At 33.8% G+C, this 26,028-nt stretch overlaps 2 protein-coding genes across 7 annotated transcripts in view; one reads left to right on the forward strand and one right to left on the reverse strand.

The window, feature by feature from the left end:
- LOC139493179 (centrosomal protein of 290 kDa-like) overlaps window positions 1-5,521 on the reverse strand; it is a 52,444-nt gene extending 46,923 nt beyond the window's left edge. For both annotated transcript variants that reach the window (XM_071281362.1, XM_071281363.1), the window contains exons 1-3: window positions 5,340-5,521; window positions 1,056-1,153; window positions 457-598 (exon numbers count right to left, since the gene is read on the reverse strand). In XM_071281362.1, coding sequence (XP_071137463.1) covers window positions 457-598; window positions 1,056-1,148 — 235 coding nt within the window. In that variant the 5' untranslated portion in view covers window positions 1,149-1,153; window positions 5,340-5,521. The remainder of the gene's footprint in view (window positions 1-456; window positions 599-1,055; window positions 1,154-5,339) is intronic.
- Window positions 5,522-5,709: 188 nt separating this feature from the next.
- LOC139493181 (uncharacterized) overlaps window positions 5,710-26,028 on the forward strand; it is a 38,868-nt gene continuing 18,549 nt past the window's right edge. For 2 of the 5 annotated variants that reach the window (XM_071281368.1, XM_071281367.1), the window contains exons 1-5: window positions 5,739-5,871; window positions 8,934-9,033; window positions 9,937-9,985; window positions 11,002-11,099; window positions 11,869-11,949. In XM_071281368.1, coding sequence (XP_071137469.1) covers window positions 8,938-9,033; window positions 9,937-9,985; window positions 11,002-11,099; window positions 11,869-11,949 — 324 coding nt within the window. In that variant the 5' untranslated portion in view covers window positions 5,739-5,871; window positions 8,934-8,937. The other 3 variants (XM_071281371.1, XM_071281369.1, XM_071281370.1) reach the window with 3 other exon arrangements.

The raw sequence follows: 26,028 nt of genomic DNA on the forward strand, positions 1-26,028 counted from the left end.
ATTAACAGCGCCTGGTGATGTTTGATAGCCTGACCGGTTTCGGTCCATAAAGGACCTCCATCAGAGGCAGAATGTTGTAACTTATAAGCATTGTCTATAAGATTTTTAACATTTGGTTCAGGAAAACTAAAGTTAGAGAATAGGAACCAATTTTGGGGATAGCGGAAGACACAAACAAAGGTAACATTTAATGCCAGTTTGGCCTCTGCAGGTGCATAAAAAACTATAACTGTGTGAACAACTTAAAATTATTCTTAGCTTCAAGCTTGGTTAAACTGTTTTAAACAGTGATGCAGAGTTCCCGAATTTTAAAGTCAATTTGATCAAATTCAGATCCGGTAATTATTTACCTTGAATTTGTTCCACTTTAGAAGCATATAAAAAAATTGAGAATGGAAATGGGGAATATGTTAAAGAGTTAGAGTGTGTGCCTTTGGAAACAACTCTAGATTTCACCTTTAGTTGCAGCCTCTTTGGCCTCCTCTTCCATGGTTTTCAGTACTTCCTCACCAACCTCATGCTTAGATTTCATAACAACTTTAGCTACATCAAATAGTTTCTGCAGTTTACCAGTCTCCACAACATCATCAACTTTAAACTATATAAAAATCATATGTTTACAATATAACTAGATGAAGTAAGTCTTCAAGGAGAGGAATTTGTATAAGTGACTTGTCACTTTTTTTCCAATCCATTGTATTGTAGCATGTACACATTTATTTATCTGTTTCTGAATAAAATATTGTTTACACTAAATCCTAATAATGAAAATTTGTACATGTAAGTACAAGCCTAGGTGAAATATTTCTCTCATATTTAACATTTTAATAAAGGAAATATGTTTTTAATTTTTTGTTAATTTTTCATGCTGTTTTTGTCAATGAAAAAAAACCCACAAAAACCTTACAAAAATCATACATCGGAACCTTTCTGTGATAAGATTGAATAATGAAAAGTTTTTTATGTTTACTTGAAAGAAAAAAACTAACTAAAATACACATGATACACAGGGAAATTAACAAAAATAAATGAATCTAAACTGTTTTCTAACTTACATCAATCATTGACTCATAGAATTCTTCTATCTGGTCATCTGATAGACTGGCCACCTTGGCCGACATAACCTTATCCCATTCCAGTGGTGGCATGATGGCTAAAATATATTAAAATAAATTTGTTTAAATCTGGTTCATGGGTACATGTAGCTTAAGATAAAGTAACCTCTAATAAATAAAAAACAAGAATGTGTCCCCAGTACACGAATGCCCACTCACACTATCATTTTCTATGTTCAGTGGACCTTGAAATTTGGGTAAGAACTCTAATTTGGCATTAAAATTAAAAAGATCACATCATAGGGAACATATGTACTAAGTTTAAAGTCGATTGGACTTTAACTTCATCAAAAACTACCTTGACCCAAAACTTTAACCTGAAGCGGGACAGACGGATGGATGAATGAACGGACGAACGAACAGACCAGAAAACATAATGCCCTCTACTATCGTAGGTGGAGCATAAAAATCCATTATCATGAATATCAGTGTTCCAGCTAGGCAGTTTTCAGAGGGTGCAGCGCCCGCCCTTTCCTGAGTGCCACCCTGTGCCCTTTTTACAGTTTCCAGGACGCCCTGCCTTTTTTTAACTTGATTGCATATTATTTTGTTCGTATTGTCTATTGATATGATCCGCTAATTACTAAATTTTACCTGGGGAAAAGTTTATGACTTTTTTTACGACCCAAGCTAATCAACGGTTACATGTAACTGGTGTCATGTCATAATCTGTTGTTATAGGTAATCCGTTTATCGGATAGGACATTAATGATCATCAACATTAATTCATTCAAATAGAATCGGTCAGTCAGCAATTATCTGTGAAGAAATGTGCATATGACAACTTGGGCACAATTTGCAATGTTTACAGTACTTAGTTTCATGGAGAAAACGTTATGACAGAAAGTTGAAAACCATAACTTGTTTTCCATGAAATAAATAGCAAATTCAGATTTGGCATTGACTGCCCTCATTTTTTGATTGTTGATCATATTTACATCCTCTACTTAAACTGTTTATAATCCTCCAAAGAAGGAGCACACGGTCTGTCGTGACATGGGAAATAACATGTGCTAATATGGCAACGAGAAGCAGGATTCTCATTAAACAATAAGCAGGATCCGGGATCAGACTCCCTTATAAAAGTTACATGTACAATGCAGCTGGGCCAAATGTATCCGCGCACTTAAGACTTATGACTTTACTTCATTCAACTGATCAAACCAATAATTGGATAATATTGTGTGAACAAATTCATAACATTCTTTTATTTCATAAAATCTTTGTTTGTATAGTTTAATCCTGTCGATTTTGTGTAATGTGTGTCCAAAATTAGGGAAACCCCTGCACTGAGAGTTTCTCCAATAACCGGTGATTTCGTGCATGCCTTCCAAAAATAGCTTATTTTAAATAAAGGAAAGATTTTATACTACGAAATATAGCTGAGTTTGAACCAAATACACTGCCAAGGATGCAGAGCAAAGATTATTTCAATCTGACATTAGTTTGACTTAATGACTTAAATAAAACAAATTTTATCTGATGATGTTTTTTTTAATGGAAATTGGTCAAATATAGCAAATCACGGGATTGCAGAACTTTATTAATTAACTTGAACTTATCAATTTTATTCTTTTTCATCCCTTCGAAAGGCTAAAACAATTACAAGAACGATTTTAATTTGTGTACAGGGATCTCCATGGATGAAAATTGAATGATGGAGGAACTTTCACCATTACAAACCGTGTCTACGCTGTACAGTGTAGCGCAATCGGAAGTATTTTATCCCTCCATACAAGGAATGGTGAACATGCTAATTCATTGCTTGTTTAAATTATATTTATTTGAATTTTCATTATAGAATTAGAAGATTAGAGGTAATCCGTTTATCGGATAGGACATTAATGATCATCAACATTAATTCATTCAAATAGAATCGGTCAGTCAGCAATTATCTGTGAAGAAATGTGCATATGACAACTTGGGCACAATTTGCAATGTTTACAGTACTTAGTTTCATGGAGAAAACGTTATGACAGAAAGTTGAAAACCATAACTTGTTTTCCATGAAATAAATAGCAAATTCAGATTTGGCATTGACTGCCCTCATTTTTTGATTGTTGATCATATTTACATCCTCTACTTAAACTGTTTATAATCCTCCAAAGAAGGAGCACACGGTCTGTCGTGACATGGGAAATAACATGTGCTAATATGGCAACGAGAAGCAGGATTCTCATTAAACAATAAGCAGGATCCGGGATCAGACTCCCTTATAACAGTTACATGTACAATGCAGCTGGGCCAAATGTATCCGCGCACTTAAGACTTATGACTTTACTTCATTCAACTGATCAAACCAATAATTGGATAATATTGTGTGAACAAATTCATAACATTCTTTTATTTCATAAAATCTTTGTTTGTATAGTTTAATCCTGTCGATTTTGTGTAATGTGTGTCCAAAATTAGGGAAACCCCTGCACTGAGAGTTTCTCCAATAACCGGTGATTTCGTGCATGCCTTCCAAAAATAGCTTATTTTAAATAAAGGAAAGATTTTATACTACGAAATATAGCTGAGTTTGAACCAAATACACTGCCAAGGATGCAGAGCAAAGATTATTTCAATCTGACATTAGTTTGACTTAATGACTTAAATAAAACAAATTTTATCTGATGATGTTTTTTTTAATGGAAATTGGTCAAATATAGCAAATCACGGGATTGCAGAACTTTATTAATTAACTTGAACTTATCAATTTTATTCTTTTTCATCCCTTCGAAAGGCTAAAACAATTACAAGAACGATTTTAATTTGTGTACAGGGATCTCCATGGATGAAAATTGAATGATGGAGGAACTTTCACCATTACAAACCGTGTCTACGCTGTACAGTGTAGCGCAATCGGAAGTATTTTATCCCTCCATACAAGGAATGGTGAACATGCTAATTCATTGCTTGTTTAAATTATATTTATTTGAATTTTCATTATAGAATTAGAAGTATCAATATTTTCATTTATTGTCGTTTTTAACCATTTAAATGCCAAGTCTTCATGGTCCCTTCTTAGTTGAGAATGACAAAAGCTGTTATGAAGGTCCCCATGTAGATTTCTTGTATTTTTGGTAATTGTTATGGGGGTTAAAATCATATGATGTGGAGCTTATTTTTCATGGACACTCTCAAATTAAGAACCCATTACCAGTATGGCTGATTTGAAGCAACAACAAACGATTCGTACGGGTTATGTAAAAGGTTAAAGAGATTTGTAAAGCAAACGTTGACAAATGAAAAGGTTTTTAATGACTTTATCTGACAAATTGATGCTGTGCAACATGCATCTTTAGAGTCTGAATAGAAACCGGAAACACGAATGTATCAATTTGATTGTAATATACGAAATGAATTCGGAATTACGATACGATATTTCTTTACAGTAAAAATTTAAGTTTTTACTTTTAAACTTTTAAAGTAATTCTTAATTATCGTTACAGCAGTACTCAAGTTATTTGCGATGAAATAATATTTACTGTTTTGCGTCTTATTTTGTACTTCTTAAAAAAGGGGGATGCTGATTGCGTAAGTCAAAATAAAGCATGTGTTCGACTTGTTAAACTGTTTTCTTTGTAACTGGATTATTTATTTATTTACTCTAAATTATTATAATCATTTGCTGAAACTGAGTTGATTAATTCGACAAATGGATCGTCTATCCTCAGATAGTATTCTCCTGTCTGGTTTGTTGATCTACCTGTACAAGCTCAGGTACAAGTGATTAGCGATCTTAATCCGGATATCCCTGAGGCGTTAGAACTGTATTGGATTATAACATAAAAAGCCTAAGGGTTATGCAATTACATGCATTTGATTTTAATTGATAAAAAAAATGGCGTTGGGCTACAAAAAACGATGAAGTTTTGAACGATGGCAGAAGACATTTGAACAATGGTGGGGCACCATCGTTAAACAAGCCATGGAGATCCCTGGTGACATAATCAGCTAATGCTCGATATTACGGGCCGTACAGACACCGTGGACTCCACTGTATAACTTTTATAAGTGGAAATTTATTAGGTTTTTTTGTCTTTAAAGGGTAACTGTACTTTTATGGGAGTGTTCAGTTTACTGAAGGTACATGTGGTTTTATTTCAATTGACCATAAAGATGTATTCAACAGTAGTAAACAATGTAAAGTAAATCACGTCATTATTAAAATAAACAAGTTTGATCTTGCTGCTGTTACAAAACCAATTTACACATCATTCTGTGTGATGCAAATACCTTTTGTTTAGTGTTCAGTTTAAGAAAACTTTAAAAAGGTTTTAATTGCGTCCAGTATTATGGAATCAGCTACACTTGAAACTCGCTAGGCAACTTTTAACTATGACATTTTGAAGTTTGAAGAATGTCCGCCATTTTTTATGTAAACATAGTTAGTGTCGAGTAAATTGGTAAGGCTGTAGTATTCGTCGCGAGCAATTTGCAAAATAACAAAACGAATTTAGAAAGTTGTCAAACTATATTGATTTTTTTTATATTCTTTATCTTACCATAAATTGTCAAATATGATAGAATAGAATTTTATCACTTCATTGAGTACTAACAACGTTTATGTTTAATCAATTTTAATATGAGCTATTTAATTCGTTTTGGAAAAAAATGTTTGATTTGAGTGAGTAATGGCACGAGTTTTAAAAAATGCTAAAATAAGCTTAACTATCTAACCTTTTTAAGCTTAGTCACAAAAATCATAGTGTAAAACAGAGTTCATTGTATGAATGTAGAAAAGACGCAGAAAGTTACCCTCTACTTAGCAAGTAGATTGTAGTTGCCTGTTAGTGATGGCTAACTAATTTCTTAGATTGGTCCTCTTTCTGTTTTGCTGAAACTGAAAATAGTAGCCTAACTTAAACCAACCCTTTTTTGATTTCATAATGATTTAATCCACAAAATAACCAATCAAATAGCTACAATAATGTTTGTAGGACTCTTAAAAGAGGGACGAAAGATACCAAAGGGACAGTCAAACTCATAAATCTAAAACAAACTGACAACGCCATGGCTAAAAATGAAAAAGACAAACAGAAAAACAATAGTACACATGACACAACATAGAAAACTAAAGAATAAACAACACGAACCCCACCAAAAACTAGGGGTGATCTCAGGTGCTCCGGAAGGGTAAGCAGATCCTGCTCCACATATGGCACCCGTCGTGTTGCTTATGTGATTACAAATCTGGTAAATAGTCTAATTCGGTAGGTCATATTCATGAAAGGGAAGGGAATTGTAGTTACGACGTAAGGAACGTATCCGATATCATTTGTGAAACGGTTATTCCATAACGGTCAACCAACTCGTGATGGCGTCCGTAAAATTTACGAAGGGATGATTTCAACTTCACTATTTGGAACTCTTGTTTTAATAGCTTCCTTGTGAGCAGTAACCCTCTATCAAGAAAATCATGATAGGAAATGCAAGCACGGGAATATCGTATCAATTGGGAGATATATACCCTGTATGCAGGTGCTGCTGGAATGTTGCTACTTAGAAATGGAAAGTTCACAATTGGAAAGCTGAAATCATCTCTTTTGTCGTAAAGTTTTGTTTTCAACCGACCCTCATTGTCAATTTCTAGATGTAAGTCAAGATATGAAGCTGACTTAACTGTATCTGTAGTATCCTTTATCTTAAAGTGTGATGGGGGCGCTAAAGTATGATGGTCCCGCTAAAGGGTGATTGTGGCTGCACTAAAGGCCGATGCTCCATACTCTTAAGTGCGATGAAAGTATAGACGTATGAAACGTAATTGTATTATCACGTTAACAGTTTTTTATACAAACCATAAAAGTACATGCTGGACGAAATATTTCAAGTCCTCATTTAAGCAACTGAAAAAACACCCACACATTTGCTTAAGCTGACAAAGCAGGGTTAGGTGTAAATAAGATTAAGAAAGTCATAGACACTTGCTTTCCGACTGCTTGGTTTATCACTTATTTCAACTTATATAAAACCAAGCAGTCAGAAAGCAAGTGTTCATGACTTTATTAATCTAAACCTAACCGTGCCTTGTCAGCTGAAGCAAATGTGTGGTTTTTTTTTCTTCAGTTGCTTGAAGGAGGACTTGTATCTGCAGTTTACTTTATAGATACAAAATAGTATACACATATATATCCTGTATCCTGCTTTTATTGAAAGCAAACAGCTAAATTTATTTTTACGATAATTGTTGTTTTATAAATAACTTTGCCTTCCCCATGGTTGAAATATTGTGGATTTTCTGAAAAAGAAACATCTGTAAAATAAAGGTGCATGCTTTCAAGCGTAAATTAGTAAATTATAGATTGTATGCTAAATCACTAGTTTGTACATTTTAGGAAAATATATCATGTATTATTTCTTGCTACGAAAATGTAGAAAACTTTGTTCTCGCTGCGAAAATGTAGAAAACTTGGACAGCATCTCCTTTCTCACACATTTGAATTAAAATTTATGCATATAAAATAAAATTGAGAAAGGAAATTGGGAATATGTCAAAGCGACAACAACCCGACCATAGAGCAGACAACAGCCGAAGGCCAACAATGGGTCTTTAATGTTTTACATTCCGAAAATAAACAAATATTGTATTTGTTATTAGCAATAATGACTGTAAGCTAGGACTAGGGGAGGTGTTCACACATAATTGTTAGACAGTATGATTTTCTAGTATAGAATCCCTAATGATCTGTCATAGGTGTTCTTTTAGGTAAAAGTTTTTAAAATGAATTTTATTGAGAAAATATATTATTTTAGAAAATATGAAATTATGAAATATTTTATTACAAATTTGAATTTAATTAATCAGGTAAATTTTGTGAAACATGTCACTTGTAAATAATTGCTCTGAGCAACACTTTGGTATCTTGTCAATTGTCATTAATTAATCTGAGCTATATTATGTTTTAATTAGGATTATAAATGTAATGAACTTGTATCTCTCTAATTGACATTATTCATATTTCACCTTTGGACATTGTAAACAATATTATTAATACTCAAATTATCTCAATTATCAAAATTATCAATGTCTGTCATTTTATGAGTAGTTTTCAGGATTCGCCTTAAATATCGGAGTCGAACAGTTGTTCGTCAGTGTAGTCTCGTCGGTGTTATTCAGATAGGAGTGCTTCCAAAGCCAACCAGGCTCAGCTACTCAGGAGAAACGCTAACTCAAAAGACAGCTCAAAACAACTGTAATCGTTCAACCAGACAACATCAACTTTATATATTTGGAACATTTTGGACTTTAACTTTAAACTGTGAATTGGATTAGTGAAATTAGTGACTTTATTATTTGGAACATTTGAACTTTATTTATTCGTAAATTGTTTCGGCATCATTATTATTATTTGGACCAGTTACTATATAAAATTGTTACAACTTGCTGCTTGCTTTATAGTTTTGCCTGCTATTGCTTAAGTCTTGCGAAAGACTGACCCACTGTGCCTTGGGCTGTGCATGTTCGATAGTCCCCCTTAAACTCGACGTGCATTGGCTCTTGGTGACAGGTTCTCTTCACCAGACTCTGATTTGAATTATTTTGCTTACAGTTTTGTCTGTGACTCCCAGATATTTCTGCTCTTATAATTTATCTCTTCATTAGACCAATATTGAACTTGACAATTTTGAAAGGCATTATATATAATTTTATAGAGGGTGTTTTGTTAATTTCTATCTGGCAGTTTGTTCTAGGCTTTATGTATTCTAATTTATGTGTTTATACTTTATATCTCAACATTCTACACATTTTACTCACACCTGACATAATATGAACCTACACAAGCCACATTGAGTCACTTATTTATATTTTACATATTTGTATTGTTGCAGGAAAATGGAGTTTGAATTCCTGCTTGTGCTGTTGTTATTGCTGACCAAGAGTTTGTTAACAGAAACAAAACTGACCAAAGAACAACCTCTTATAATAAAAGTAAAAATGTTATATAACATTTACTGTGATAAGCTAAGAGGTTTGGTTCTATCATGTTCTATAAAGATGGGTTCAAACTTACAGTGTTAAAACAGTTAGACCATTATAACAATATGTTCTAGATCAATATCACTTCAAGTATATCTTTTTTAGTATAAACTTGATATAAGAACTATTAGGAAGAAGCTGAAAACTGAGTGATTAAGATATCAAGAGTATCAAAATAGTCTAATAGATGGGGAACAATCAAATTTCAGCACCTCAAAAATCTATGAGGTTTAGATTTCAATAATGAGGAAACAACAATATTTAAAGAAAGATCTGGGTAATCACATTTAAAGGTACCAATTTTATTGGGACGGATGCACATTTCTACAATGTATCTATTGTGGAGCAAGACAGGCCAATATATTTGAATACCAAAACCTAAAAATATGTTGAAGAACTTACATGTGTTAATTGAAAATTTCATGAGCTAAATCCAGACAAGAAACTAGTTATTGAGACTGAGTGGGTCAACTAATTGACATGATGGAGGAACATATTGATCTGAATTCATGTATTAATTAGATATAAGAAGATGTGGTATGAGTGCCAATAAAACAACTCTCCATACAAGTAATAATTTGTAAAAATTAACAATCAAAGGTCAAACTAGAGTCTTCAACGTGGAGACTTGGCTCACACGGAACAGCAAGCTATAAAGGTCCAGAAAAAACTAGTTTAAACCATTTAAACAGGAAAAACAATGCTATAATCTCTTTAAAAACCGAGAAACACTAATATGACCCACATCAACAAATGACAATTACTGAACATCAGATTTTAACATTGAATTTTATAAACTGACAAGCAATGTTCAGAGAAATGCTGTAAATTGTAATGTATAGTATTATTTTTCAGGATAGTGGCGTAACCAATACTAAAATAGGAAGCATTGCTTTAGTCGTTTGTATGTACTTACTATTATATTTATAGGTACTGTAAAATCAAAATTGATATGAGGTTTTTTAAATGCAAATTTATAATGCAACTGGGTGAGTAAAAAGAACTCATATTCTGGTATCTGATACATATGTGTCTGTATACATATTTTCCTTGAACTGCAATAATTAGTCTTGCAGTTTTGTCCATTTTAATAAATGCATGCAATACTTTTGAATTTACATTACAATTGTGTATCTTCTCGATCACTATCCAAAGGAATAATTTCAATATGCATGTTGAACAATATGAATAAAAGGAGATTCAGGTTATGCATTAGTTAGACAACAAACCAAACACCATCTAAAGCTTTTAAATATATTCCAACAATGGACAGGTGTCTATATAATATGTTCTGAATTTTAAATAAAAACTATCAAAGACCTGCAAAATGTATCAAGGTCAAACTTTTTTAAATTCTCTTAATTTGACAAAAACTTCTTTTGACATTTAGATAAAACAACCACTAATGAGGTTCCTTACTTGGTTCAACCAATGGAAGAAGAGGTTGAGGTCAAGCAGTTCTTGAGACCTTAACTCTCCCCTATTAATCTCAATTAGTGAACAGTCAACCAAACATGAAAGAATGTTGTTTCAAATTTTGACATCCCAGTCTTTTTATAGCTTTCTACACAACATTTTTTTTGGTTCATTGTTGAAATTATTATAGTAACAGTAATTGTTCATGTCCTTATCTTTTCGTCCTTTTAGTCTGATTGCCATACCCCATCTTATTTTTATATTATATGCAAAATTGTATCAAAATCAGATTGATAACCCATTCTTGACCTTTTACCTAAGGTTAATGACAACAAGATCAATGGAAAACATAAACAAATTGGATGGTCTTTGATGAAATCAGTAAGATAACAAGCCCATTGACATTTAAAATTTCTTACTATTTCAGTTTTATTCTGTTTCTGATATTCTATCATTGATTGACTTATAGACTTTTGGCTGTACATTTTTATGTGGCTATTTTAGATGTGGATGTGAAAAACCCAAGACCATCAGCTGTTGATGTAGAAATCTTAGTAGAAAAATGTTGTATCGATGAAGGAAAGAAAGATGACGACTGTGAAGTAGGTTTTATATCAAACAAGTATATAGGGATCAGTCAAACCTGCAAAGATTAAAGATAAACAAATAAACAAATACTATTAGAATTTTTTTGCTATGATCTCACAATTATTTTGATTTTTTAACATTTAAGCCTTGAAAATAAGTTTTTTTTATATAAGTTTTGTATATATATACATGTATCTGTAGGGCTTCAAACTCCTCTCTTAAGAAATATTTTACTAGCTGCGCTAAACTTTCTCTGGCCTTGACCATCATGGGTATGGTTAGCTAAGGTATTTTGTAAGATACAAAGAGCTTGCCAAATGTAATCTATCAAGATTTTGTGTCTGACAAAGAAAACATAATTTATTAATTTCTAAAAGTTGCCTATAGATATTATTGGTTATAAGAGTTGATTTTGTTAACCTTGATGGAAGAATCTCATGGAATTTATTGGATGTTAGATGCAAAAAAACAAATATATTCTATATTAATCACTGTAAGGTACTAAGTATATACATGTAAAACAAAGATGTGGTATATATGTCAATGGGACATCAACCTAATAGAAAAAATTACCAAACAACATCTAAAAGGCAAAATACAATCTTGAACAACAGGTTAAATACCCCTTTTTTAATTGATTTGATAGACTTCAATGTTTTTATATTTTTATTTTTGTTGGGTCACTGTGTCTTTGACATACACCCTCACCCTCTTTTGTGTAAATGCTAGAAATAAGGGGAACTAACTGACTTATAATAGAGTGTTTATATTTATTCATTGTAGATTATGAAGGTTTATGGGGGTTATATAGGACCAATCAAGGCAAGAGAAACAAAGACCACAACTTTTATATATCCCACACATGTATGTATTACAGCTTGTTGTATTGCAAGTAAGAGTAATATAAAATTATATGAAGAGTTTACTGACAACAAAGATAGACACCCAAGAGTAAGCTCAAGACAGATGTCAAAGTTGGCTTTGGAATAATACAAAAATATAAAACGTTTTGAACAATATTCACTTCCTTAGAGGTAAAAGGAGTGAAATTACCAGATTATTTCACATGTGAAGGATTCAGTTTTTATTTCACACTAAGGTAACTCACAGTAAGTCTGTAATTCATTGTTATCAATGTAATATTAAATGTAATTTCACCATGGAAGCAAATAAGACAAAAACCTTGCAAAAATCTTGATTTTAAATAAAAATTTAACAACCATTTTTAGTTTTAGAAAACTGACACCATCAGTCATAAGTTAATTGAGAATTGGGCTTTATGTATTCTAAGCATGATTTAATTTTAAGTGTCAGATTTAACTTGATATAACCATAAAAACTAATTCAAGTTATTTCCCTTTCCACAGTTATAAAAAAAAATTGAAAAAAGCATAGATCTTCGTGAATATTATTAGTTACTTGATATCTTTGGGTTTTTATAAGATTTGTTCTCGGATAAATCATGGATATTTAGCCCTCTTTTTAATGTTATGACAATAAATAATCTTTGATTTGGGTCATGGGTCTTTTTACAGTATGTGTCTATTACCATTAAGCAAAATTATCTAAATGTAGGGATATTTTGAAAGTCCATATCTACCCTCCCACAAACATTTTAATGGAAAAGCCCTTAGGGTATATTTCTCAATTTATGTGTCTAGATTATGTCCCCTTTCTAAAAAAAAAACTTGTTTTTGTTACAGTATCCATATGACATGGCTGGTATTTGTATTCTGTTCCTTAGAGCAGACAACTTTACACAGATTATGTCCCCTTATTCAACAAACTTGTTATTTTTACAGTATCCATATGACATGGCTGGTATTTGTATTCTGTTCCTTAGAGCACACAACTTTACACAGATTATGTCCCCTTATTCAACAAACTTGTTTTTGTTACAGTATCCACATGATATGGCTGGTATTTGTATTCTGTTCCTTAGAGCAGACAACTTTACACAGATTATGTCCCCTTATTCAACAAACTTGTTTTTGTTACAGTATCCACATGATATGGCTGGTATTTGTATTCTGTTCCTTAGAGCAGACAACTTTACACAGATTATGTCCCCTTATTCAACAAACTTGTTATTTTTACAGTATCCACATGATATGGCTGGTATTTGTATTCTGTTCCTTAGAGCAGACAACTTTACACAGACTATGTCCCCTTATTCAACAAACTTGTTATTTTTACAGTATCCACATGATATGGCTGGTATTTGTATTCTGTTCCTTAGAGCAGACAACTTTACACAGATTATGTCCCCTTATTCAACAAACTTGTTATTTTTACAGTATCCACATGATATGGCTGGTATTTGTATTCTGTTCCTTAGAGCAGACAACTTTACACAGACTATGTCCCCTTATTCAACAAACTTGTTATTTTTACAGTATCCACATGATATGGCTGGTATTTGTATTCTGTTCCTTAGAGCAGACAACTTTACACAGATTATGTCCCCTTATTCAACAAACTTGTTATTTTTACAGTATCCACATGATATGGCTGGTATTTGTATTCTGTTCCTTAGAGCAGACAACTTTACACAGACTATGTCCCCTTACAAACTTGTTATTTTTACAGTATCCACATGACATGGCTGGTATTTGTATTCTGTTCCTTAGAGCAGACAACTTTACACAGACTATGTCCCCTTATTCAACAAACTTGTTATTTTTACAGTATCCACATGATATGGCTGGTATTTGTATTCTGTTCCTTAGAGCAGACAACTTTACACAGACTATGTCCCCTTATTCAACAAACTTGTTATTTTTACAGTATCCACATGACATGGCTGGTATTTGTATTCTGTTCCTTAGAGCAGACAACTTTACACAGACTATGTCCCCTTATTCAACAAACTTCTTATTGTTTCAGTATCCACATGATATGGCTGGTATTTGTATTCTGTTCCTTAGAGCAGACAACTTTACACAGATTATGTCCCCTTATTCAACAAACTTGTTATTTTTACAGTATCCACATGATATGGCTGGTATTTGTATTCTGTTCCTTAGAGCAGACAACTTTACACAGACTATGTCCCCTTATTCAACAAACTTGTTTTTGTTACAGTATCCACATGATATGGCTGGTATTTGTATTCTGTTCCTTAGAGCAGACAACTTTACACAGATTATGTCCCCTTATTCAACAAACTTGTTATTTTTACAGTATCCACATGATATGGCTGGTATTTGTATTCTGTTCCTTAGAGCAGACAACTTTACACAGATTATGTCCCCTTATTCAACAAACTTGTTATTTTTACAGTATCCACATGATATGGCTGGTATTTGTATTCTGTTCCTTAGAGCAGACAACTTTACACAGACTATGTCCCCTTATTCAACAAACTTGTTTTTGTTACAGTATCCACATGATATGGCTGGTATTTGTATTCTGTTCCTTAGAGCAGACAACTTTACACAGACTATGTCCCCTTATTCAACAAACTTGTTATTTTTACAGTATCCACATGATATGGCTGGTATGTGTATTCTGTTCCTTAGAGCAGACAACTTTACACAGATTATGTCCCCTTATTCAACAAACTTGTTATTTTTACAGTATCCACATGATATGGCTGGTATTTGTATTCTGTTCCTTAGAGCAGACAACTTTACACAGACTATGTCCCCTTATTCAACAAACTTGTTTTTGTTACAGTATCCACATGATATGGCTGGTATTTGTATTCTGTTCCTTAGAGCAGACAACTTTACACAGACTATGTCCCCTTATTCAACAAACTTGTTATTTTTACAGTATCCACATGATATGGCTGGTATTTGTATTCTGTTCCTTAGAGCAGACAACTTTACACAGATTATGTCCCCTTATTCAACAAACTTGTTATTTTTACAGTATCCACATGATATGGCTGGTATGTGTATTCTGTTCCTTAGAGCAGACAACTTTACACAGATTATGTCCCCTTATTCAACAAACTTGTTATTTTTACAGTATCCACATGATATGGCTGGTATTTGTATTCTGTTCCTTAGAGCAGACAACTTTACACAGACTATGTCCCCTTATTCAACAAACTTGTTATTGTTACAGTATCCACATGATATGGCTGGTATTTGTATTCTGTTCCTTAGAGCAGACAACTTTACACAGGTTATGTCGCCTTATTCAACAAACTTGTTATTTTTACAGTATCCACATGATATGGCTGGTATTTGTATTCTGTTCCTTAGAGCAGACAACTTTACACAGACTATGTCCCCTTATTCAACAAACTTGTTATTTTAACAGTATCCACATGATATGGCTGGTATTTGTATTCTGTTCCTTAGAGCAGACAACTTTACACAGACTATGTCCCCTTATTCAACAAACTTGTTATTTTTACAGTATCCACATGATATGGCTGGTATTTGTATTCTGTTCCTTAGAGCAGACAACTTTACACAGACTATGTCCCCTTATTCAACAAACTTGTTATTTTTACAGTATCCACATGATATGGCTGGTATTTGTATTCTGTTCCTTAGAGCAGACAACTTTACACAGACTATGTCCCCTTATTCAACAAACTTGTTATTTTTACAGTATCCACATGATATGGCTGGTATTTGTATTCTGTTCCTTAGAGCAGACAACTTTACACAGATTATGTCCCCTTATTCAACAAACTTGTAATTTTTACAGTATCCACATGATATGGCTGGTATTTGTATTCTGTTCCTTAGAGCAGACAACTTTACACAGATTATGTCCCCTTATTCAACAAACTTGTTATTTTTACAGTATCCACATGATATGGCTGGTATTTGTATTCTGTTCCTTAGAGCAGACAACTTTACACAGATTATGTCCCCTTATTCAACAAACTTGTTATTTTTACAGTATCCACATGATATGGCTGGTATTTGTATTCTGTTCCTTAGAGCAGACAACTTTACACAGATTATGTCCCCTTATTCAACAAACTTGTTATTTTTACAGTATCCACATGATATGGCTGGTATTTGTATTCTGTTCCTTAGAGCAGACAACTTTACACAGATTATGTCCCCTTATTCAACAAACTTGTTATTTTTACAGTATCCACATGATATGGCTGGTATTTGTATTCTGTTCCTTAGAGCAGACAACTTTACACAGATTATGTCCCCTTACTCAACAAACTTGTTATTTTTACAGTATCCACATGATATGGCTGGTATTTGTATTCTGTTCCTTAGAGCAGACAACTTTACACAGATTATGTCCCCTTATTCAACAAACTTGTTATTTTTACAGTATCCACATGATATGGCTGGTATTTGTATTCTGTTCCTTAGAGCAGACAACTTTACACAGATTATGTCCCCTTATTCAACAAACTTGTTATTTTTACAGTATCCACATGATATGGCTGGTATTTGTATTCTGTTCCTTAGAGCAGACAACTTTACACAGATTATGTCCCCTTATTCAACAAACTTGTTATTTTTACAGTATCCACATGATATGGCTGGTATTTGTATTCTGTTCCTTAGAGCAGACAACTTTACACAGATTATGTCCCCTTATTCAACAAACTTGTTATTTTTACAGTATCCACATGATATGGCTGGTATTTGTATTCTGTTCCTTAGAGCAGACAACTTTACACAGATTATGTCCCCTTATTCAACAAACTTGTTTTTGTTACAGTATCCATATGATATGGCTGGTATTTGTATTCTGTTCCTTAGAGCAGACAACTTTACACAGACTATGTCCCCTTATTCAACAAACTTGTTATTTTTACAGTATCCATATGATATGGCTGGTATTTGTATTCTGTTCCTTAGAGCAGACAACTTTACACAGATTATGTCCCCTTATTCAACAAACTTGTTATTGTTTCAGTATCCACATGATATGGCTGGTATTTGTATTCTGTTCCTTAGAGCAGACAACTTTACACAGGTTATGTCGCCTTATTCAACAAACTTGTTATTTTTACAGTATCCACATGATATGGCTGGTATTTGTATTCTGTTCCTTAGAGCAGACAACTTTACACAGACTATGTCCCCTTATTCAACAAACTTGTTTTTGTTACAGTATCCACATGATATGGCTGGTATTTGTATTCTGTTCCTTAGAGCAGACAACTTTACACAGACTATGTCCCCTTATTCAACAAACTTGTTATTTTTACAGTATCCACATGATATGGCTGGTATTTGTATTCTGTTCCTTAGAGCAGACAACTTTACACAGACTATGTCCCCTTATTCAACAAACTTGTTTTTGTTACAGTATCCACATGATATGGCTGGTATTTGTATTCTGTTCCTTAGAGCAGACAACTTTACACAGATTATGTCCCCTTATTCAACAAACTTGTTATTTTTACAGTATCCACATGATATGGCTGGTATTTGTATTCTGTTCCTTAGAGCAGACAACTTTACACAGATTATGTCCCCTTATTCAACAAACTTGTTATTTTTACAGTATCCACATGATATGGCTGGTATTTGTATTCTGTTCCTTAGAGCAGACAACTTTACACAGACTATGTCCCCTTACAAACTTGTTATTTTTACAGTATCCACATGACATGGCTGGTATTTGTATTCTGTTCCTTAGAGCAGACAACTTTACACAGACTATGTCCCCTTATTCAACAAACTTGTTTTTGTTACAGTATCCACATGATATGGCTGGTATTTGTATTCTGTTCCTTAGAGCAGACAACTTTACACAGACTATGTCCCCTTATTCAACAAACTTGTTTTTGTTACAGTATCCACATGATATGGCTGGTATTTGTATTCTGTTCCTTAGAGCAGACAACTTTACACAGACTATGTCCCCTTATTCAACAAACTTGTTTTTGTTACAGTATCCACATGATATGGCTGGTATTTGTATTCTGTTCCTTAGAGCAGACAACTTTACACAGACTATGTCCCCTTATTCAACAAACTTGTTTTTGTTACAGTATCCACATGATATGGCTGGTATTTGTATTCTGTTCCTTAGAGCAGACAACTTTACACAGACTATGTCCCCTTATTCAACAAACTTGTTATTTTTACAGTATCCACATGATATGGCTGGTATTTGTATTCTGTTCTTTAGAGCAGACAACTTTACACAGATTATGTCCCCTTATTCAACAAACTTGTTATTGTTACAGTATCCACATGATATGGCTGGTATTTGTATTCTGTTCCTTAGAGCAGACAACTTTACACAGATTATGTCCCCTTATTCAACAAACTTGTTATTTTTACAGTATCCACATGATATGGCTGGTATTTGTATTCTGTTCCTTAGAGCAGACAACTTTACACAGATTATGTCCCCTTATTCAACAAACTTGTTTTTGTTACAGTATCCACATGATATGGCTGGTATTTGTATTCTGTTCCTTAGAGCAGACAACTTTACACAGACTATGTCCCCTTATTCAACAAACTTGTTATTTTTACAGTATCCACATGATATGGCTGGTATTTGTATTCTGTTCCTTAGAGCAGACAACTTTACACAGACTATGTCCCCTTATTCAACAAACTTGTTTTTGTTACAGTATCCACATGATATGGCTGGTATTTGTATTCTGTTCCTTAGAGCAGACAACTTTACACAGATTATGTCCCCTTATTCAACAAACTTGTTTTTGTTACAGTATCCACATGATATGGCTGGTATTTGTATTCTGTTCCTTAGAGCAGACAACTTTACACAGACTATGTCCCCTTATTCAACAAACTTGTTATTTTTACAGTATCCACATGATATGGCTGGTATTTGTATTCTGTTCCTTAGAGCAGACAACTTTACACAGACTATGTCCCCTTATTCAACAAACTTGTTTTTGTTACAGTATCCACATGATATGGCTGGTATTTGTATTCTGTTCCTTAGAGCAGACAACTTTACACAGGTTATGTCCCCTTATTCAACAAACTTGTTATTTTTACAGTATCCACATGATATGGCTGGTATTTGTATTCTGTTCCTTAGAGCAGACAACTTTACACAGACTATGTCCCCTTATTCAACAAACTTGTTATTGTTTCAGTATCCACATGATATGGCTGGTATTTGTATTCTGTTCCTTAGAGCAGACAACTTTACACAGACTATGTCCCCTTATTCAACAAACTTGTTATTTTTACAGTATCCACATGATATGGCTGGTATTTGTATTCTGTTCCTTAGAGCAGACAACTTTACACAGACTATGTCCCCTTATTCAACAAACTTGTTTTTGTTACAGTATCCACATGATATGGCTGGTATTTGTATTCTGTTCCTTAGAGCAGACAACTTTACACAGACTATGTCCCCTTATTCAACAAACTTGTTATTTTTACAGTATCCACATGATATGGCTGGTATTTGTATTCTGTTCTTTAGAGCAGACAACTTTACACAGATTATGTCCCCTTATTCAACAAACTTGTTATTGTTACAGTATCCACATGATATGGCTGGTATTTGTATTCTGTTCCTTAGAGCAGACAACTTTACACAGATTATGTCCCCTTATTCAACAAACTTGTTATTTTTACAGTATCCACATGATATGGCTGGTATTTGTATTCTGTTCCTTAGAGCAGACAACTTTACACAGATTATGTCCCCTTATTCAACAAACTTGTTTTTGTTACAGTATCCACATGATATGGCTGGTATTTGTATTCTGTTCCTTAGAGCAGACAACTTTACACAGACTATGTCCCCTTATTCAACAAACTTGTTATTTTTACAGTATCCACATGATATGGCTGGTATTTGTATTCTGTTCCTTAGAGCAGACAACTTTACACAGACTATGTCCCCTTATTCAACAAACTTGTTTTTGTTACAGTATCCACATGATATGGCTGGTATTTGTATTCTGTTCCTTAGAGCAGACAACTTTACACAGATTATGTCCCCTTATTCAACAAACTTGTTTTTGTTACAGTATCCACATGATATGGCTGGTATTTGTATTCTGTTCCTTAGAGCAGACAACTTTACACAGACTATGTCCCCTTATTCAACAAACTTGTTATTTTTACAGTATCCACATGATATGGCTGGTATTTGTATTCTGTTCCTTAGAGCAGACAACTTTACACAGACTATGTCCCCTTATTCAACAAACTTGTTTTTGTTACAGTATCCACATGATATGGCTGGTATTTGTATTCTGTTCCTTAGAGCAGACAACTTTACACAGATTATGTCCCCTTATTCAACAAACTTGTTATTTTTACAGTATCCACATGATATGGCTGGTATTTGTATTCTGTTCCTTAGAGCAGACAACTTTACACAGATTATGTCCCCTTATTCAACAAACTTGTTATTTTTACAGTATCCACATGATATGGCTGGTATTTGTATTCTGTTCCTTAGAGCAGACAACTTTACACAGACTATGTCCCCTTATTCAACAAACTTGTTATTTTTACAGTATCCACATGACATGGCTGGTATTTGTATTCTGTTCCTTAGAGCAGACAACTTTACACAGATTATGTCCCCTTATTCAACAAACTTGTTATTGTTTAAGTATCCACATGATATGGCTGGTATTTGTATTCTGTTCCTTAGAGCAGACAACTTTACACAGACTATGTCCCCTTATTCAACAAACTTGTTATTTTTACAGTATCCACATGATATGGCTGGTATTTGTATTCTGTTCCTTAGAGCAGACAACTTTACACAGATTATGTCCCCTTATTCAACAAACTTGTTATTTTTACAGTATCCACATGATATGGCTGGTATTTGTATTCTGTTCCTTAGAGCAGACAACTTTACACAGATTATGTCCCCTTATTCAACAAACTTGTTATTTTTACAGTATCCACATGATATGGCTGGTATTTGTATTCTGTTCCTTAGAGCAGACAACTTTACACAGACTATGTCCCCTTATTCAACAAACTTGTTATTTTTACAGTATCCACATGATATGGCTGGTATTTGTATTCTGTTCCTTAGAGCAGACAACTTTACACAGACTATGTCCCCTTATTCAACAAACTTGTTTTTGTTACAGTATCCACATGATATGGCTGGTATTTGTATTCTGTTCCTTAGAGCAGACAACTTTACACAGATTATGTCCCCTTATTCAACAAACTTGTTTTTGTTACAGTATCCACATGATATGGCTGGTATTTGTATTCTGTTCCTTAGAGCAGACAACTTTACACAGACTATGTCCCCTTATTCAACAAACTTGTTATTTTTACAGTATCCACATGATATGGCTGGTATTTGTATTCTGTTCCTTAGAGCAGACAACTTTACACAGACTATGTCCCCTTAATCAACAAACTTGTTTTTGTTACAGTATCCACATGATATGGCTGGTATTTGTATTCTGTTCCTTAGAGCAGACAACTTTACACAGATTATGTCCCCTTATTCAACAAACTTGTTATTTTTACAGTATCCACATGATATGGCTGGTATTTGTATTCTGTTCCTTAGAGCAGACAACTTTACACAGATTATGTCCCCTTATTCAACAAACTTGTTATTTTTACAGTATCCACATGATATGGCTGGTATTTGTATTCTGTTCCTTAGAGCAGACAACTTTACACAGACTATGTCCCCTTATTCAACAAACTTGTTATTTTTACAGTATCCACATGACATGGCTGGTATTTGTATTCTGTTCCTTAGAGCAGACAACTTTACACAGATTATGTCCCCTTATTCAACAAACTTGTTATTGTTTAAGTATCCACATGATATGGCTGGTATTTGTATTCTGTTCCTTAGAGCAGACAACTTTACACAGACTATGTCCCCTTATTCAACAAACTTGTTATTTTTACAGTATCCACATGATATGGCTGGTATTTGTATTCTGTTCCTTAGAGCAGACAACTTTACACAGATTATGTCCCCTTATTCAACAAACTTGTTATTTTTACAGTATCCACATGATATGGCTGGTATTTGTATTCTGTTCCTTAGAGCAGACAACTTTACACAGATTATGTCCCCTTATTCAACAAACTTGTTATTTTTACAGTATCCACATGATATGGCTGGTATTTGTATTCTGTTCCTTAGAGCAGACAACTTTACACAGATTATGTCCCCTTATTCAACAAACTTGTTATTTTTACAGTATCCACATGATATGGCTGGTATTTGTATTCTGTTCCTTAGAGCAGACAACTTTACACAGATTATGTCCCCTTATTCAACAAACTTGTTATTTTTACAGTATCCACATGATATGGCTGGTATTTGTATTCTGTTCCTTAGAGCAGACAACTTTACACAGATTATGTCCCCTTATTCAACAAACTTGTTTTTGTTACAGTATCCATATGATATGGCTGGTATTTGTATTCTGTTCCTTAGAGCAGACAACTTTACACAGACTATGTCCCCTTATTCAACAAACTTGTTATTTTTACAGTATCCATATGATATGGCTGGTATTTGTATTCTGTTCCTTAGAGCAGACAACTTTACACAGATTATGTCCCCTTATTCAACAAACTTGTTATTGTTTCAGTATCCACATGATATGGCTGGTATTTGTATTCTGTTCCTTAGAGCAGACAACTTTACACAGGTTATGTCGCCTTATTCAACAAACTTGTTATTTTTACAGTATCCACATGATATGGCTGGTATTTGTATTCTGTTCCTTAGAGCAGACAACTTTACACAGACTATGTCCCCTTATTCAACAAACTTGTTATTTTTACAGTATCCACATGATATGGCTGGTATTTGTATTCTGTTCCTTAGAGCAGACAACTTTACACAGACTATGTCCCCTTATTCAACAAACTTGTTTTTGTTACAGTATCCACATGATATGGCTGGTATTTGTATTCTGTTCCTTAGAGCAGACAACTTTACACAGATTATGTCCCCTTATTCAACAAACTTGTTATTTTTACAGTATCCACATGATATGGCTGGTATTTGTATTCTGTTCCTTAGAGCAGACAACTTTACACAGATTATGTCCCCTTATTCAACAAACTTGTTATTTTTACAGTATCCACATGATATGGCTGGTATTTGTATTCTGTTCCTTAGAGCAGACAACTTTACACAGACTATGTCCCCTTACAAACTTGTTATTTTTACAGTATCCACATGACATGGCTGGTATTTGTATTCTGTTCCTTAGAGCAGACAACTTTACACAGACTATGTCCCCTTATTCAACAAACTTGTTTTTGTTACAGTATCCACATGATATGGCTGGTATTTGTATTCTGTTCCTTAGAGCAGACAACTTTACACAGACTATGTCCCCTTATTCAACAAACTTGTTTTTGTTACAGTATCCACATGATATGGCTGGTATTTGTATTCTGTTCCTTACAGCAGACAACTTTACACAGACTATGTCCCCTTATTCAACAAACTTGTTTTTGTTACAGTATCCACATGATATGGCTGGTATTTGTATTCTGTTCCTTAGAGCAGACAACTTTACACAGACTATGTCCCCTTATTCAACAAACTTGTTTTTGTTACAGTATCCACATGATTTGGCTGGTATTTGCATTCTGTTCCTTAGAGCAGACAACTTTACACAGACTATGTCCCCTTATTCAACAAACTTGTTATTTTTACAGTATCCACATGATATGGCTGGTATTTGTATTCTGTTCCTTAGAGCAGACAACTTTACACAGATTATGTCCCCTTATTCAACAAACTTGTTTTTGTTACAGTATCCACATGATATGGCTGGTATTTGTATTCTGTTCCTTAGAGCAGACAACTTTACACAGACTATGTCCCCTTATTCAACAAACTTGTTTTTGTTACAGTATCCACATGATATGGCTGGTATTTGTATTCTGTTCCTTAGAGCAGACAACTTTACACAGACTATGTCCCCTTATTCAACAAACTTGTTTTTGTTACAGTATCCACATGATATGGCTGGTATTTGTATTCTGTTCCTTAGAGCAGACAACTTTATACAGACTATGTCCCCTTATTCAACAAACTTGTTTTTGTTACAGTATCCACATGATATGGCTGGTATTTGTATTCTGTTCCTTAGAGCAGACAACTTTACACAGACTATGTCCCCTTATTCAACAAACTTGTTATTGTTTCAGTATCCACATGATATGGCTGGTATTTGTATTCTGTTCCTTAGAGCAGACAACTTTACACAGATTATGTCCCCTTATTCAACAAACTTGTTATTTTTACAGTATCCACATGATATGGCTGGTATTTGTATTCTGTTCCTTAGAGCAGACAACTTTACACAGACTATGTCCCCTTATTCAACAAACTTGTTATTTTTACAGTATCCACATGATATGGCTGGTATTTGTATTCTGTTCCTTAGAGCAGACAACTTTACACAGACTATGTCCCCTTATTCAACAAACTTGTTATTTTTACAGTATCCACATGATATGGCTGGTATTTGTATTCTGTTCCTTAGAGCAGACAACTTTACACAGATTATGTCCCCTTATTCAACAAACTTGTTTTTGTTACAGTATCCACATGATATGGCTGGTATTTGTATTCTGTTCCTTAGAGCAGACAACTTTACACAGACTATGTCCCCTTATTCAACAAACTTGTTTTTGTTACAGTATCCACATGATATGGCTGGTATTTGTATTCTGTTCCTTAGAGCAGACAACTTTACACAGACTATGTCCCCTTATTCAACAAACTTGTTATTTTTACAGTATCCACATGATATGGCTGGTATTTGTATTCTGTTCCTTAGAGCAGACAACTTTACACAGATTATGTCCCCTTATTCAACAAACTTGTTTTTGTTACAGTATCCACATGATATGGCTGGTATTTGTATTCTGTTCCTTAGAGCAGACAACTTTACACAGACTATGTCCCCTTATTCAACAAACTTGTTTTTGTTACAGTATCCACATGATATGGCTGGTATTTGTATTCTGTTCCTTAGAGCAGACAACTTTACACAGACTATGTCCCCTTATTCAACAAACTTGTTATTTTTACAGTATCCACATGATATGGCTGGTATTTGTATTCTGTTCCTTAGAGCAGACAACTTTACACAGATTATGTCCCCTTATTCAACAAACTTGTTATTTTTACAGTATCCACATGATATGGCTGGTATTTGTATTCTGTTCCTTAGAGCAGACAACTTTACACAGATTATGTCCCCTTATTCAACAAACTTGTTATTTTTACAGTATCCACATGATATGGCTGGTATTTGTATTCTGTTCCTTAGAGCAGACAACTTTACACAGACTATGTCCCCTTACAAACTTGTTATTTTTACAGTATCCACATGACATGGCTGGTATTTGTATTCTGTTCCTTAGAGCAGACAACTTTACACAGATTATGTCCCCTTATTCAACAAACTTGTTATTGTTTAAGTATCCACATGATATGGCTGGTATTTGTATTCTGTTCCTTAGAGCAGACAACTTTACACAGACTATGTCCCCTCATTCAACAAACTTGTTATTTTTACAGTATCCACATGATATGGCTGGTATTTGTATTCTGTTCCTTAGAGCAGACAACTTTACACAGATTATGTCCCCTTATTCAACAAACTTGTTATTGTTTCAGTATCCACATGATATGGCTGGTATTTGTATTCTGTTCCTTAGAGCAGACAACTTTACACAGATTATGTCCCCTTATTCAACAAACTTGTTATTTTTACAGTATCCACATGATATGGCTGGTATTTGTATTCTGTTCCTTAGAGCAGACAACTTTACACAGACTATGTCCCCTTATTCAACAAACTTGTTATTGTTTCAGTATCCACATGATATGGCTGGTATTTGTATTCTGTTCCTTAGAGCAGACAACTTTACACAGACTATGTCCCCTTATTCAACAAACTTGTTATTTTTACAGTATCCACATGATATGGCTGGTATTTGTATTCTGTTCCTTAGAGCAGACAACTTTACACAGACTATGTCCCCTTATTCAACAAACTTGTTATTT

This window comes from Mytilus edulis, chromosome 10 (genome assembly GCF_963676685.1).
Source record: "Mytilus edulis chromosome 10, xbMytEdul2.2, whole genome shotgun sequence".
NCBI classification, from domain to species: Eukaryota; Metazoa; Mollusca; class Bivalvia; order Mytilida; family Mytilidae; genus Mytilus; species Mytilus edulis.